The following is an 18,225-nucleotide window of genomic DNA, read 5'->3' as shown; positions in this document are numbered from 1 at the left end:
ATAGCATCTATGAAAAGCTGTGATGCTTTTGGCCAAAGGAGAAGTGATCCTCAAATGTTTGAGCCCCTCTTTAGTGACAAGGGTGAATAAAATATTTACTCATCACTGAAATGCACGCTAATCTGAATTTTGGGGAGCAAACGTGATAAATATTGTTTTAGTGTGTTTGTAACATCAGGAATACAGACAGTCTTTCGTCTTGTATTATTTCTCTGAAATCTCTTCTAAGGGTTCAAAACTCATTGTCTTCCTTTGGCTGCTTCTTTCCAATCACCCTGCTTTTACTTTCATTTGAAAATAATTGATTTTTAAATCTTTTGAATCAAAGGCATTTCCATCCCTTGAAAACCACAAGATGGGTGTGATTAGGGACAATTGTCCATGAAACAGTAGGTGAGTCAGATGATTCTTTTATATTTTTTCCATCACGATGCCTACCAAACAGTAGCAAGTGAGCTGAATCTAGATGTGTTAATTGAAATACACGTGGTTTCCCAATATTTTGCCAATAATATTTTGAGAATTAATGGTTGATAATATAGCAGTGCTTCAGCTGAAAACATGCCAGTAACTATCTCATTATTGGCAATTTAAGCATCATCTTTTTGGAGTTTGTTACTCTCATTTTTTCCCATGAAACTGAGACTTCACTAGTTAAGTTGGTTTGACACTAACTCCATTTTCTTGCAAAAGCAAGGTCAAGTGATTATAACATTATTAACCCATTGTTTTTAATCATGTCTTTGTGGGGAAATGTTAAGTATTCCCAGGGATTCAGTAGTAATTTTTGATCTATTTTATTTGAAGGTGTATTTTTCGAAGAGGTGGTTCCTGCAGGGAATACTCAGTCATTTTAAATTGCTAATTGTACTTTTAATCCTGTTTCCCCTCTCCCGCTTACAATAATATAAGTAGTATTGGAATTGCAGCCTTGAAAAGGAAATGGTTTTCAAGGAGATGGTTAGAAGTGAGAAAGTTTGCCTTGACACCACGCATAAAGAAAGGTCACGTAAACTCAGAAGCAGATGCTTGCCAAATTGGAGACCATGTAGAATCCTGTGAATTGGAAATTCTCAAAGAGCAAAAGCCAACTCTGGATGACTCCCTCGACCCCTGCTTTCTGGTCATCCCTGCTAACCAGGGGCTGCGATAGAATCAAATGTTGATGGTAGGAGTAAGTAATGTGTATGGCTGGGTACAGCGTATTATCTGTATTCAGAGATGCATAGCATGTGAAATCTTGTAAGGATTAGACCTTCTAATAGCCCTTTCATTTTACAAATGGAGAAACTGAATCTAGGAATGATGAAGTTACTTTTCTAAGGTCACGGAACAGGACTGGAATTAGAATGAGTCATCTCTATGCCGTGGTACCTATAACTCTAAATTGGTCACCCAGAATCCCTCTATCCCTCCACTAGCCTACCTTCCAACATACAAAAAAAGCAATTTGCTAACCATTTCTTCAAGGTTTCCAAGAAGGATAGCCACTAACCCTGATTAATACTTGTCCTTTTTTGAAATTTGTCTTTTTTTTCCTTCTATCATCTAAGAAATGTGTACTTTAATGTATACGACTATCTTTATTATATTGACTGCCTAATTATTCACTATTTAGAGTTAAGAGTGAACGTGGAAAGGCAAGTTCAGTGTAGACTATTGTTTCGGTACTAAGAGGTACCATCTTTAACTTACCATGCTTCTAGTCACACTTTCTAGAAAAGGACAGGTATTTTTACCAACCAGGGAAAAGATTATACTCATCAGAGTGACCTAGAAATCCTGTTTCTGAGTTTGTGTTTTATATTTTTCAAATTAGTATTAAATGCTTAAACTTTTAGTCTTGGCATTCCAACTGATTGTTTAACTCCTGATATGTTAATATAAGTTCTAAAAGGTGACAACTATTTTCCAAATATTGGGTCTTTAATTTTTATGTATATTGAGACATGTTCAACCTAATTCTGACCAAATTTAGAAGGGTCATATTTATGACTTTGATCTATTTACCTTTCTCCTTTTACCAAACAATAAAAATTTTGTTACTTACAGTTTTAATCAGCTGACTGGAGAAACACCATAGAGTGCTAATTTGATATTGAAACTGATGCAAAATTCTAATGGGAAGAAAAGTAACATTAAGTGAAATATTGGGTTTTCTTGTTGTCCTCCTTTGATTTTCACATCTTTACCCTTCTCATCCCTATGTTTTGCAACCATTATGAGCCCAGATCATTCCATTAATATCTTTAAATTAATTCTTGATATATTTTATTTAGTGAAATCAAAATGGTCTCTATTTCATAGTAATTTTATAGTGGGTTTTTTTTTTTTGCATCTACTCATTAACCATAAATTAGTATGGTCAATGATAAATTTTGAAAGGAAAAATCATTTTATGGGTGATTTGTTTGACTTCTTCCACAAAAATCTTGTTTAATGATACTTTAAAGAATATTTATAGGTTCTACAGTTTTACATTATACACTTTAAAGTTTATAAAGTGTTTTTAGAAAAGAAAGATATAGAAAGAAATTTTTACTTTAGTTAATCAAACAAAATTTTTAAAAGGAGTTAGACTACTTTCTTCTTATTAGTGCTAAAAGTCACGAAGACTTGTAAAATCAACAATAGGGCAGAAGTTGAATCAATAACATTTGAAATATGTATTTTCTGTATTTTTTTCTGATTAGGGTAATAAAACATGCTAATGTTAAATTATTTTTAAAATATAGAATATATTTTTTAAATAAAAATCTGTAGCTCCACCCAGAGATAACACTGTCATCATTTTAGTTAGTAGTATTTCCTATCAAGTTTTTGGTCCTTTTTGCTGTATGTATGCTTATGTGTGCACGCATGTGTGTATGTTGGATAATAATGTACAAAGATGTTTACAACCTACTTGTCTGACAAAATACAGGGTTCCTTTGAATCAGTATTTGTTGACCACATCGATGTTGTCAGTATTCACCTGCAGACTTTAAACTGTAAGGCAAGCCTCTAAAAACGTTCCACTCTTTGCCATGTCTTTATTCAAATACAGCTCTCTTTTAGACTGAGGGAAGATATTCACCTACTCTTATTGGTGGGTTCTCAAAGAGCTGGACTTTTTCCTGGATAATGTAAACAATCTGTGAATTCTTGTCTTGCTGAAGCAGATCATGAAAGATTATATATGTTCCCCAGGGTAGACTTTTCCCAGTATTCCTTCAGCCCTTTCTCGTTGCCCTATCGCACAAGCTATATTGCAATCTTAGGAGTTTTGTACTCTTTAATAGATATAGAGTGAAAAGGTTGAGGGGGAAAGAGACAGCTTTACTGCCTCAGGAAGCCATTACTGTGGAATAGGGGAGTGATTGACAGTCTTTCTGGCCAGTCGCTTAAGCCCCCAGATGTCTGATATAGGGGTATACAGTGTATGGTTCCTAGAAATATCCTACACTTTCCATTCTAGTCAGGTTAATATTTTAGAAGTTTAGACAGCAGTTGGTCACTGAATGTCTCTCAACCTAGCCAGCTGCCCTAAAGTTAGGCAAAGTCACTCCCTGATATTGGGAAATCTTTGATTGGAAACCCTAATTTCCAGCGCTGTTATAACTTTACATCCTTTTTTTGGTTTTCTTGGATATTTCCTTGGGAGTTTTTAGGGGTGAATCATGTGCAGCTAGCTACCGCCCATCATACCTTGAAATCATCTCAGTTAAATTTTAATCAGAAGGTAAAAGATTTCTGTCAGTTCTCTAAGATGAATGCATGCCTAATGCTCTGGAAAATTTGAAGTACTGCTCTCAGTACACCAATTATAAGCAGAATACTATTAACCTTCAAAGTTGTCATCATCATTACGGCATTAACTGCTAAACACTTCAACCAAATGTTCATAAAGCAATTGGATGTTTTGATAAACGGTCATACTCAAGGTAAACAAGCACATGTCCTGTACACTCTAACTCTACATAAATACCTTTGGCTCATATTGTTTCATTTTTTTTCATTAATAAATGCTTATTGCTCAACTCCTATGTATAAGAATGCATTATGCTAGAGGCAGGCTGGATAAGATGATAACTAACCATGACCTAAACTCACTCTGGAAGAAACAGATACATACACAAGTAATACACCTCAGTGAAGAGAGAGGGAGGAGGATAAATTAAGAAAAGGTACACCCAAGTGGTTAAGAGAGATGATTCTGAACTCACTTTGCCTGAATTCCAGTCCTTAATTACATTACTTGCTCCGCGACCTTAGAGAGAAAAAAACAGAAAAGGAAAGAAATTTTTTTTTTAAAGATTGGCACCTGAGCTGACATCTGTTGCCAATCTTTTTTTTTTTCTTCTCCCCAAAATCCCCCAGTACATAGTTGTATATTCTAGTTGTAGGCCCTTCTGGTTGTGCTATGTGGGATGCTGCCTTAGCATGGCTTGATGAGTGGTGCCGTGTCCACGCCAAGGATCCCAACCGGCAAAACCATGGGCTGTGGAAACAGAGCACATGGACTTAACCACCCGGCCACAGGGCTGGCCCCCTAGAACTGTTTAATTACAAGAAATACAGGGAGGGAGTCAGACTTCAGAAGCACTGGCAAAACAAAACAAAAACATGACATTCCTAAGGATACCTAATTTACATGACGTTTTCATGCTATTCTTGGTGGAAACAGCAGCTTTCCTACCTGGTTTTCATATTTTCAGAGGTCATAATAAATTTTCAGATATAACATGAGTAAAATCAAGTTCAAAATTGTTTTGTTACGAAGTTCAGGTTTTGGAGAAATATTCAAAGTTTTATATTTTGGAGATCATAAAGAGTGTAATTCTGTGATTTTTCGATTATCTTAAGGTGCAAAATATTTTGTTCCTTCTGGCTGTGGTATGTGAACTGCTTAGTCACATTGGAAGCAGGGTAGAAGTGTCATTTTTTGCTTCTGTATTTCCTAAATTGTTTTTCTGCTTCTAACACCTACTAGTTTTAATCCGCCTTTATACCACTTCAGAATCATCACCCCAAATTTGTGTGATAATGTCACTTATCTCTGCAAAAATCTCAGCTAACTCCATATATTCCACATGAGAAAGTCAAAACTTCTTAGCTAGAGACCAACAGAATCTGACCTTGACTCACTTTACTTTGGTCATACCTGGCGTCTCCTCCTTTTCATCCTGTTTCCTCTTAGTGCAAACTCCTGTCACTCTGCTGATATTGATCTTGTTAAGGTGACAACAATGTTTATTTGTCAAGTCCAATAGTCTATCTGCTGGTCTTATGTTATAAGACTCTTTCACTGCACTTAACAGCATCAGTCATCCTTCAAACCCCTTTTTCCCATGGTTTCCCTGATTCCAGTGTCCTGGCTTTCCTTTTGCCTATCTGATGTTTTATTTGGTCTCAGTCATAGAATTTATTTCTTCCACTAGTCCCTTACATTGTGGTGTTTCCTAGTTTCCATTCCCTGACACTTCTCTTTTTATTCTACACGGTCTCCTGGATGATCTCATCCTTTCTCATGGTTTTGACTAACTCCTACATCCTGATGATTCCCCAATTTAAGCGTCCAGCCCAGGTCTCCAAAAACCTGGTGGATTTTCCATATAAATGGAAAGCTCTAAAAGCACCTTAAACTCAAACTCACCTGAACTCATAATCCCTACCTTACAATTACTTTCTCCTCTTTTGTTCCCAGCTCACTTGGCAGAAGCGCCATTCAGCCAGTCACCGAAACTAAAACCTTGGAACTGAACCATTTGTCTTCTCTGTCTCTCACTCCTCATCAATCACTAAGTCCTGACAGTTTTTCTTCTCAATATTTTTCAAATCCATTCCCACCTCCCCTTCTCTACAGCTACTGCCCTAGTTATGACACCCATCATCTCTTCCCTTGATAGCCTCCTAATTGTACTCTTTTCTGTAGTTTCATCTTCCTTAAAATCATCCTCCTAAAATCTCTGCCCAACAAAATTAACCTATTTAAAATTTGGCGTCACTTCCTACTCCATGTAAACAACTATAGAGTTCTTTGGAGATACTTTTTTACTTACATTAACTCTGTAAGATTTTGAGTTTTGTTTGAAAAAGTCTTTTGACCTATCTGATAGGTCCATCTTACCTAACATACTACACGAGACTCTCCTAAATACACCCTCATCTTGTCTCTGGTCATACCAGGCCTAGAATGTTCTCCTTGAAATTTGGGCTCCACCAGGCTAAAATTGCTAGTGTTCACTGTACACAATATTTTGGGTTTTTTCCACTGCGCCTTGGCCTGTACTATTCCATTCCCATGGAATGTATTCTTTATCAGTGATAACAAGCCCTATTTGGTTTGGCTATCTCTTAGTTATGCATTAACTCTTAGCCCATTTCAGCAAGACTTCCTTGACCTTCCCTACCAGCTACAATACACACACTGTAACTTGGTGTCTCATAGTACCGTGTTGTGCTTTTCTTTCTCATAACTTTCTCATAATTGTATTATATGTCTTGTGTGTCTTATTCTCCCACTAGTCTGTAGGTGGATTCATTACTGTATACCCAATGCCTAATACAGAGTCTGGCATTCAGACATGTTCAATAAATATTTATTGAACCAAGTTGTAGAGACACCAAACTCTTCACTCTTCCATGGCCGTTACATAAACTCTAATCCTCTAGACCTTGGCTTAGGCATTTCCCTCTGACTTCTCCTCTAGGGGGCTTACCACTGGTGGACTCAACTCAGCCTTTGGACCTTTGCCCTCCATCTCCAGGCCTCACTCCTGTATCCTATGGCCCATCCAAACCTTTAGATGCCTTTGTAATACCACTTTCTCTTGTATGACAACATTAGGGTTTAATGTGCATGCCTCTCAATTAAGGTATACCTTTTTTACACCAGGACCATGTTTTAATCAACTCTAGATCCTTACCACGAAGAATAGTCCCAGAAATATAGTATATGTATAGTCATTGAAGGGAGAGTCCTCTGACCAGATGCCTTTAACATGAAAAATGGATGAAAGATTAAAGAGTAGAAAAACACTAGAATCAATTCTAATTCTATTTCTAACTAATATTAATAAGAGAAAGTATTAGAATTCTAATATTTGGCTATAAATTGAAACTATTGTTTAAAGAAAAGTTTAAAGTGTGAACAGCAGTTTATTTTTACTGTTTTTATAGTTTTTTATGATTAATATGTATTATCATTAATAATAAATGCATAGCAAGGAGTGCATTAAACTAGATAATTCCAAATTACATTTATTTACATGGCTTTGCCTATATTATCCATAAATTTTCATATCTAACTTATAAATTATTTGTTAAACCTCTCATTATGCTTGTAAAACATTGCTTTGGGATCCCAAAGCCACAATTTCTTAGGGTATTTTCATCAGGATACTGGCTTAACCAACTCAAAGTTTAAAATAGGCAAAGCGTGCTTATTGATATCCCCAGTCTTCCCATATTGCATTCATTTTTTCCTCAGATGGCTTATAGGCAGTGAACAATGTTTAATAACTGCCTCATTTTCAATATAAAACTTTCTATTTCGCTTGTAAAATTCACACTGTGAGCGCTTTAAGCAGAGTATTCATATGTTTCTCTATTATTTCTGCTGACAGTACCTGTTAAGCTGTTGCTGCCACGCTAATCAGGCACCAAAAACTATACAGTGGCAGCTACAAGAAGCAAAGACTAAGTGACACGGCCACGTTAGGAAAGCACTGATCCTTTTTTAAAATCAAGAACAAGATTATTCATTCTGGTGACCTTCAGTATCCCTTTAGATAGATAATGCATGCTCAGGATAATAAACTTCTGGTCCTTGAGTTTCTTACCAGTCTATTTTGACAATTGATGTTTCTATATCTCTTGTACCTACTAGGTATGTATATTTTCTTTTTGCCACCCCCCCACATCATTACATTTAGGCGTTGCATGTTCAACAACTCTCAACCTCTGACTTGGGTCTAACAAATCTAATTATGTGGGAATTGTTGGGAAAAAAAAAGGAATGTGATAGCATAGTGCTAGGTGTTTTTAAATTTCTATTCTTAATATTTTTATACCATTGGTGGTATTCTTAATAGGTAGTAATTATAATTAATTTAGTTTATAATAAAGTCAAAATACGTGTAATTTACTTAAAAGAAACATCAGCGATAATCTAATTCCAGGGTTAAATTGCACAAATCATGTAACTCTCATGGCATACATTGCTATGCACGATACTCAAAGATCCATTTAAAACTTTAACCTACTTTTATTAGCTAATATCATGACAAGCTAAGCGAATGGCCTGCCTAAGAGCTAAGAGAAGCCACCATTTCCAGGACCACCATCCATTTCTTTTGAGGTGCCACTCAGGACACTTATTTACGTATGTATGTTTTGTGTTTGTGATCAATGATACAAAATTCAGAGATTCCTAGGTGGAGGATAAATTACTGACATATGAGAGCAAAATAGGATCAGATTATATACTGAAAATTTCTTTCCTCTATGAGTATTTTATCTTTTCACTTTTATCATAAGCTGTGCTTTCAATTTTCAAGTCTTTTGTTACAGTTCAAATGAAACAGATTTTCTTGAGAGAAGTAACAGAATTGAACACTTGATGCTTCTGATGTCTGTAAATGACACTATTATTCAAGGTTTAAAAGAAATGGTCTTTAAGCATAAAGCTGGTATAATTCAATCTGTCCACGCTATTCATCTGTTTGCCTAATTAAATCCTAGTTTTAACAAAATGCTTAGAAAACAGAACTGCTTGTGGAAGATATTCCTTTATGACAAAAACTCCCAAACAGGGCTCAAGTCAGATAGTAAGTTTACTTGTTCGATCAATGTGCAATGAAAGAAGGGCCTCCTGCTCACTTCATCAATGTGAGAGGAATACGAGCGTGAGGGAACATTCTGGTTGGAATATAGCATTTCAGGAACTGAAATAAGTGGGGCCAGAGTTGGGGGAAAAAGAGAGACCCCTCTGTTATTGCTTTCCAGCAGTGCTAGATTCCACTAGAAATTGTACTTTTGGTGTGTATAAACAACATTCTCACACTTGAAAGGAATTATGCACAATCCCTGCGGCAAATCACATTCTAATTAAGCCACTTCACATTTGTGAATGAGAAATCTTTAAAAGGCTGAAATTGCTTTCTCTTTCAATTAGAGATTGTGGGAGTTTTCTCCCCTTTTCATAGATGTCGTTGAGGAATTATTTAATTGCTGATGTTAGAGGATATGCTGTTATCTGAACTAATTAGTTTCTGCTTTAAAAGCGCTTAATGTTTTTGTCTTGCAGGCACTTTTCATGTCTGTCTTCTAAATACATGTGCCCTGGTGTCCCTGCCGTCATGAGCACCTTGCTGGCGAATATAAACGCTTTCTATGCTCACACAACAGTTTCAACAAATGTACAAGTTTCTGCCTCAGATCGATTTGCCGCTACCAACTTTGGTGTAAGTATTATTTTCTGAACTTTAAAATTCCTAGTAGCTTATGGGAGTTTCATTTTCAAGAAGCTTTGGATTCAAGATATTCTTGGAATCTTATTGCAGAAGTTACATCTTAGGGAATGTCTCTTAGTATAATAGTCTAAAGCTGAAAATTTTATTTGAAACATATCCAGTGAAAAAACTTTATTTAGCAGTCAATTGGCATCTTCATTATATTAAATCCCCAAATCTAGAATGATCGTTTCCAATGGGAGAAAAACATACATTTTGTGAGATTGTACTGGTATTTTATAGGAAATTCTTCATGTGTGCAAATTTAGGATTCACCATTTCAGATACTGTTCCCTGGCAAATTTGACTTTGGTTGACTTCTCTGGAGCCTATTAGGCTCCATTTGTGCTTCCTGTTGATTCTTACTGATGGGTAACAGTACCTCTTCTAAGTAAAAAACAGTAGGTGTATAAAGAGCCTAAGAGAACTATCTGTTCTGAATTAAGACTGTCCAGCTGAAGTATTCAAATGTATCAAGAACACATTTAAAGGCAGAAATGCAGAGATTCTAAGGAGTCTCAAGTATTTATCTGTTGCACCTGTCACTGGAACTCATTCTCTATAAGTATAATAAAAATGAAATTGGCAAGACTGGAAATGGGATATAAAATTGAGTAATCCCAGTAAAATGATGGGAGCATAAACTAAAACGGAATTAATGGTGATGAAGAAGGAAGGACAAGTTCTAGAGCTTTTCAGGGCATAGAATCAAGAGTACTTGGTGTCATTAGGGATTTGGACAGTGAAGGAAAGGTTTTGGCCAAGGCAACTAGGTAGACAGTAGCTCTGTTCAATAACCCTGTGAGACAGGTATGTTAATTCTCATTTTTTCTTGCAAGAAACTAAGATTCATTATAGGAAAGTGATTTCCATGACATCATATTTACATTTCCCACTGCACTTCCAAATTGGTTCACTGAATAGGTTTTTGTTATTGATCATGTTATTAGAAATCAAATTTTTGGGTATGTGTCACAGAGCAGAAACAAATGAGACCTAGCAAATAAAGGATATAAAGCTATTAGGGTAAAAAAATGTGATACTGTGTTTACTCTTTTCCTGTTCTTTTCATCTAAATGACAATGCTTGTGAGATGTGTAGGATGAGTTGGAATGAGTTAAAGGAAAAAGTAATTTCTATTTAATGATAAAATAAATGCTAGTAGAAGAAAACACTGAGTTAGGAGTCATGGGATTTGAGTTTGTATTAAAATTTAGCAAATAAGTTCAGTCATTAAAGCCTCAATTTCTCAATCTGTTCAGTGAGGATAACAATTGTTGCTCTAACATATTTCTCAAATTTAAGATGAAAATCAAATGAGGTAAAAGACGGTAAGCCAGTTTGTAAAAGTTGAAAATGCTCTGTAAACATAAGGTAAGAGAATTTCATCTCTCTGGCCCTACTCATAGTATAAACAGTACTCTGTACACTTTTGTTAGACAGATTGATTCTTGTAAGAGCTGGCGCCAAAGAACATTCCTAGGCAGCTCAACAAAATAGTATTATGACCAATACCAGATCATAGAACAGTTTTGTTATAAAAATCTCATCTTGGTAACAGTATGCATTATCTTGGGATTTAACCTGTAACATAAAGCATTCAGTGTTATGAAATTGTTTTAGTCTTAATATTCTGCTTGGGTACATTGTAGAGAATAAGCCAATCTTATGGAACACTGAGTCTTTCTACCTCTGAGAAAGAAGCTGTGTTTATATGATTGACATCCACCGTAAAAGCTGCCCAGAGGAAGATTAGATAGTGTGCTCCTTTACTTCATGCCGGCCCAACAGAGAGAAACCCAATTGATTTCAGTACTTTTCAGTGTTTCAGTGGCAACGTGGTTATAGGAAACTTCATTTTGTAAGTCAAATAGCTTATGGTAGAAGAAAGTTAAAAGAGGAAATCTTTCTTTAAACGACATCTTGATAAATTGGTGATTTGGTATGTAAATTTGATTATATTTTTCTCTCTCTATTGAAAATAATGCTGTTTGCTGAGTCAAATATATCTAAGTATAATGTCTCCCACCTCCACTTTAGGACCCAAAGTACTTATTTACCTGAAATCTGAAGCTGATACTGTTACTTACTGACCAAGGAACAATGTTATATCAGCGTTTCTTCATCCTTCTCAAAGGTGTAACCCAGACATTTGAGCCTCAAAAAAAAAAAAAATAAGCCAGTGGAAAAAGCTTTCTTGCTTATGAGGATTGTAAAACAAACAAATCTTTAAGAAAAGAAAACCATTACTCATACAAATTCAGACTCTTTTGTGTACAAGTGTTATTTGAAGTCATGGTTTGGAAAAAAAATGCTCAAGAATAAAGTGAAAAGGACAGAACCCTTGGGTGTGGAGAGGAGAGGCAAGCAAAGTTTGCTGAGGAAAATGAGGAATTGGATGAAAATAATAATAAAAATGTGATAGTATGAAAGGCAAGGTAAAGCTATTTTGAGAAAAGGGAAGTATATGACATTGTCAACTGTTACCAAAAGTTCAAGGAAGATGGGGAAAGAATTGAGCCCTTTGGATTTGGCAGTTAGGGTCCGTGCTTAGTGAAGCAGTTGAGGTTGAAGCCTTATTTCACAGGGTTGTTCAGTGAATGGCATAGATCAATAGTTGTATAAATTAGGGTTCATTTATTCACTAAAACATAATACAATCACTAAAAATCAGTTTTTAAAGAAGAGTTCATACAATTGAGTAATGCCTATAATATAATGGTAAGTGAAAAAATATGATACAAAAATCTATATACAGTCTAATTCCAACATTGAAAACACACACACACACACACGCACACACACAGATGCACATACACACAGGGGTTTAGAAATAAGACTGGATGGAAATGCACCAAAATGCCAATGGTACAGCAACCTCGTGGGATTACCACTAGTATTTTGTTGTTTTGTTTTGTATTCATCTCTAGACTAAAATTTTAAAATTTTCTACACTTGTGTTAATAATATAATAAAAATGTGAAAAAAGGGAGGAAGTGGGTGAGGAAATAGAGACTGTTCTATCAAGGAACTTGAATGAGAAGAGGAAAAGAGAGATAAATCAAAAGAGAGGTTTTGAAAGGGATTTTATTTTTCCTGTCTGGTTGGGCAGGAATTTATTATTATTTAATAAGATAAATTTGAACATGTTTATGGATTGTTAGAAAGGAGCTAGTTGCAAGAGTGAAGTTGCATATTTATCAGATGGAGAATAAGTGATATAAGAACATCGCAGAGGAGAAAGAAAGAAGTGCAGTCAGGAGGACAGAAGGAGGCATATTCCTTGAAATCAGAAATGGCAAGTTATGTTCTGAAAGTTAAGGAAATGGCGTGAGAGCCCTTGCATAGAACACTAAGCTTTTGACATAGGAATGAAAAGTTGGAGAATTCCTATTCTATTTCCCTAATCTTCTCTATGGTTGTCTACAAGGACAAGCAATGCTCATCTACAAGACAAGGCCTGTGATATAATTGCACAAGGTCGAGGAGGTTGGGTAAAGGTTTGGATGAGCTACTACGGAAGGAAATAGAAAGGGGAATGATTCAGGGCCACATAAGAGGAATTTCTAGTAAAGCTGAAGGTCTCATTTGGTGTTGGGAAGCACAAGTTTGTTGTCACACCAATTCATGTGGCTGTGAGATTTTGTCAGAATTTCCAGCATTCTGATACTGATGTAGTAACAGATACAGCAGATGGTTGGATTGACTGTAGGTTGAAATTTTGCAGAAAAGAGGCAATGGAAGGGTGAGGGAATTGGTATATAGACTGTGCTGTCAAGAGAAAAGTTGAAGTGGTTCACCATGGAGTCTAGGTTTGATAAGTAGCACCATGAGAGAGACAGAGACAGAGACAGGATTTTGGTAGGAACATCATACATTGCAGTCAAGATTTCAAAAGGGAAGCCTCAGGTCCAAGGTGTAGCTCTGGGAGTAGATTGTTGAAAATTGGGTGTAAAACAGTGGTATACTGGAGCTAGTTTGTACATGCTCACAGGCAGTGATTGCTGAATTTTTAGGAATATCGCAAGCTGGTTGTTGAACACAGTCATCCTTGACATGAGAAATATTGAGAATATTTATATCACAGAAATTGGCAAATGCTAAAAATCAAGCCTTTCTTCTTTCAGAGATGATTTAGGAGCAGACCATTGAGTGTAAAGTTTGCTTGGAGTCAAGAGGATCAGAGAACTGTATTGGGTAAAACATTTTCACGGATGTTGAAAGCACCATGGGTAGATCAATGGTTGGAAAGGAGGAAAACTCTGTGAGGTGGGGGGGTCAATATTTCAACTTTGAAGAAAAGTCTTTAGGAAATTTATTTAGTGAGTTATCTTAAGACACAAATAGCCAATAAATTTTTAGTAAAATTGATATTTATCTAGCTAAATATTTTTCCTAAGCATATACACCCTCTTTGACACAGGCAGTGCTGAGCAGAAGCAAATATGTTAATAAGTTTTTCTTTGCCATTACATATTTCTTTTATTTGTCCACTTGTTCATTCAATAAGTATTTATGTGATACCTCATGTATGGCAATATAGCAGACAGTGGAGGGGCTGAAAGATAAATGTTGACCTCTGTTCTCTGGGATTTATACTCTAATGGGAAAGTAATATAACCTATGTAACAATAACCATAAATCACTCCCAAAATATGATGAGTAAAAGGAGTGTATACTTCCAATTGCTTTGAGATTGAAGAGGAGCAAGTGATTGATTCTCTTCAGGGGCTCATGAAAGCTTGACAAAATGAACAGGGCTTTTAGGGAGGAATAGCAATTTTCAAAATCCAGTAAGCAGTAGGAAAACTACCTTAGACCTGGGAAGACATTTGAGTAAAGACAAAGAGAAGTAAAGATGCAAAATAAATTCAAGGAGGTATGTGTAAGGTAGTCTGCCTCTGGAGTAGGGCAGATAGAACAAAAGATGGAAGTATAAGAGGAAGCTGTGTTATTGGGTTGACATTAGATTGTTGAGGGCCTTTAATGACCACTAAGATGTTTGGACTTCATTCTTGAGGCATAGAGTATAATCTGGTCGAATTTCTGAATTAGAGGGATCATTCTGTAGAGGGAATGTTACAGAGGAGAGAGAGAGAATGTACATCAGACAGAGTTCAGCTGTAGTAATAAAAACCATCCGAGCAACTTTAAGTAGAAAGAGGTTTGGCACAGGGAATTCGATGCTTAACAATATTAGCTGAAGCACTTAGGAGGAGGGGGATCCTTCTATAATAATTCTCACAATATCACAGTGAAACTGACTTGCAAAACAAGCTGTGAACTTTCTGACAGTCAGAAAGGAGAAGAATCAGAAGACTGCTTATATTGCCCATGCGTCTGTCTTAAAAACCACAAAGCTAGTGGCCAGTGACCAGAAGACAAATGTCTTGAGGACTTTACTTAGCAGCAGAGGTAAACCAAGAAGCAGGAAGTGGACCGCCATCTCATGTCTGCTTTCCAAATGTAGTAGTGCACATACATCTAATAGGCAGAAATGAAAATCTTGCAGAAACCTAGCTACAAAGAAGTTTGGGAAATATGGCATTAAGTTTTCCAGTCTCAGAACTGCAGGAAGCCACGCTGAAGAAAGGAAGAATGAGTAAGCCAGTTCTTGGTACTAAACACAGGAGGACTACATGGAAACTGGTGAGAGGGTCGATGCACTAGCCCTGGCATGGCAAAATTAATGATGCTGCCTCTGGACAACGGTTTAGAGAAAATGAAGTGATGTGGCAAAGGAGAGAATGAATGTAGGAAACATTCTCATATAGATTAGGTTTCTTTATGACTTGCCAAATGATTAGTTCTGGGCAGAGGTGGATCTAGGTTTTGTGCTGCCTAAACCTTAAACAATTTGCTGAAACTCTCTTTAAGAAGAAGAATATAAAATTGTCAATATAAAATTAATATGCATTTTATTTATTTCAAATTGCAGTAACAGTTTATAACATTATATAAATTCCAGGTGTACATCGTTATATATTTCAATTTCTGTGTAGATTACATCGTGTTCACCACCCAAACACTAATTAAAATCCATCACCACTCACTTGTGCCTAATCACCCCTTTCGCCCTCCTCCCTCCCCACTTCCCCTCTGGTAAACACCAAGTCAATTTCTGTCTCCGTATGTTTGTTTGTTGTTGTTTTCATCTTCTACTTATGAGTGAGGTCATACAGTAATTGACTTTGTCCCTCTGACTTATTTTACTTAGCATAATACCTGCAAGGTCCATCCATGTTGTCACAAATAGCCAGATTTCATCATTTCTTATGGCTGAGTAGTATTCCATTTTGTATATATACATCTTTTTTCCCCATCTGTCCCTTGATGGGCACCTAGGTTGCTTCCAAGTCTTGGCTATTGTGAATAATGCTGTAATGAACACAGGGGTGCATGTATCTTTATGATTCTTGTTTTCATGTTCTTTGGAATAAATACCCAGCAGTGGAATAGCTGGATCATATGGTAGATCTATTCTTAATTTTTTGAGGAATCTCCATACGATTTTCCATAGTGGCTACACTAGTTTGCACTCCCACCAGTAGTGTATGAAGGTTCCCTTCTCTCCACATCCTCTCCAATATTTTTCGTCTCCTGTCTTGTTAATTATAGCCATTCTGACAGGAGTGAGGTAATATCTAATTGTAGTTTTGATTTGCGTTTCCCTAATAGTTAATGATGTTGAACATCTTTTCATTTGCCTGTTGGCCATCTGTATATCTCCTTTGGAGAAACATCTGTTCAGATCTTTTGCCCACTTTTCAATTGGCTTGTTAGTTCTTTTTCTGTTGAGATGTATGAGTTCTTTGTATATTTTGAATATTGACCCCTTATCAGATAAATCACAATGAATTATAAGTTATTATAATACAACAAATACCACAAACATTACAAATTCCATAAAAACAACATAATATTTTCGTTAATTAACTGCCTGACACACCTCTATAAGAGTTTTTACTACAGTTTTTATTGCAGATTCTTTGATCACTTCTTCATACGACAAAAATTCTGAAATATAATTTTTTAGGCTTTCATCTAGCAGAGTTGATCAAACTTTTTAAATTGATACTTTAGAGGAGTTTCTTTTACTTTCACAATTCATTGATAATGCCACATGCATTTTAATGACCTTCATCAAATTTGGGAAAACATTTATTGTTTCTTTCCTATGTGATGTCAAAGCAAAAATTGCACACAACAAAGTTAAAGAGGGAAGGAAGACTTTATTCAAGGCTATTGCAATTGGAGAGAGAACAGAGCCCAGTCTGAGATGGACTTTGCTGAAACAAAAGAGAGGAATTTCTAAGGGCTGGAACAAGCTAGAGGAAAAGTACCTGAGGATATAAGGAGGGTCAGTGGTATGTGACCAGCACATTGAATCATTCTTGAGTTTGCAAAGATCTTTTCCTGTGATTAAGCTATCTGTGTTTGCTAATTGACACCCATAGATGTTAGTCTCCTACCCTCCCACAGAGGCTGGAAGATAGGGGTGCTATCTCTTTGATGATTATGTTTCAAAGGGTTGGCTCCCAAGTACTCGAGGAAGACATTCTTGGGTTGTAAAACTGGCAAGAGATTTCTTTTCCTCTCTTTTCTTTTTTTTTTTTGCTGAGGAAGATTCGCCCTAAGCTAACATCTGTCACCAATCTTCTTCTAGTTTTTGTATGTGAATTGCCACCACAGTATGGCTGACGAGTGGTGTGGGTCCATGCCTGGGATATGAACCCCAAAACCCAGGCTACCAAAGCAGAGAGTGTTGAACTTAGCCACTATGGCCATGGGGCGGGGCCCCTGGGAAGACGTTTTTAAAAAGATTTAAATCTCAAAGGGGCAGAGAAAGAATTTACAATTGTAAATTTTCTAAAGAAAATTCTCTAAAAATAAAAAAGGGAAGTCAGGACTTAGAGTCAGGAAGAGCTCTGTGGAAAGTTCAGTCAAACCCAGGGAAATATTAAGGCTGACTTGGTCAATGAATGATAACATCTCAGTGCTTTTCAAGTTTGCCTATGAAGTGACCCCTTAAATACTGTTCAAATTGGTAACACTTATTAATTAGTTTTTTTATTGATAGCATCATTGTAGTTTTATAATTTTATAATTTTATGGTATCTCGTATCAGAATTAATCTCATATCAGCAAGAAATGTAAACATTTCCAATATGTTCATATGATTAACATTAATTGTCAAAAAATTATCAAATGGGCTATGCTTTACTTCTGTTTGAAATGTTTCTGTTCTTCTTAATGAATTACTGCTTTTGATATGATCTGGAAAAAAGTTTTTACAATTTGCTAGTCCAGGTCAAAATAATTTTTATCCTATTCTTATGAATTTTACAAAAACCTAAGATCACGGGAACACGTAGCTAGTTTTCCTCCCAGGGAAGCTGAAGCAAATGTGGGCCCCCAAAGCTTAAGCTTCAGGATAAACCTACCCATGCTGTTGGAGTGAAATACTGAGAAAGAAAGGAATGGAAGAGAGAAGCTGAGGATGATGCAGAGGTTTTTATACCCCTTCCTTATATGAGCTTTTCCTTCTTTGGTTCCCAGGATCCTAGGGAAAATTACGGAGAGTGCTCTTGTGGCGTAGCAACTGTCTCCCCAGACTCAAAATCTCCCCTCTGCCCAGGGGCCAAAGCTGGCCCACTAACTGGTTTTGTATGGCTCATGAGATAAGAATGTTTTTACATTTTTAAATCATTAAAAAACAAACCAAAAGTAG

General features: G+C 36.2%; 1 protein-coding gene across 6 annotated transcripts in view; it reads left to right on the top strand.

Moving 5' to 3' along the window:
* Positions 1-18,225, top strand: part of UNC13C (unc-13 homolog C) — a 557,967-nt gene that overhangs the window by 276,931 nt on the left and 262,811 nt on the right. For all 6 annotated transcript variants that reach the window (XM_070236389.1, XM_070236405.1, XM_070236396.1 and 3 more), the window contains one exon: positions 9,290-9,446. In XM_070236389.1, the coding sequence (XP_070092490.1) occupies positions 9,290-9,446 (157 nt within the window). The remainder of the gene's footprint in view (positions 1-9,289; positions 9,447-18,225) is intronic.

The sequence above is a fragment of the Equus caballus genome, chromosome 1 (assembly GCF_041296265.1).
Source record: "Equus caballus isolate H_3958 breed thoroughbred chromosome 1, TB-T2T, whole genome shotgun sequence".
Classification (NCBI taxonomy): domain Eukaryota; kingdom Metazoa; phylum Chordata; class Mammalia; order Perissodactyla; family Equidae; genus Equus; species Equus caballus.
Note: the sequence above shows the minus strand (reverse complement) of the source record. Positions and strands in the feature narration are given on the sequence as shown.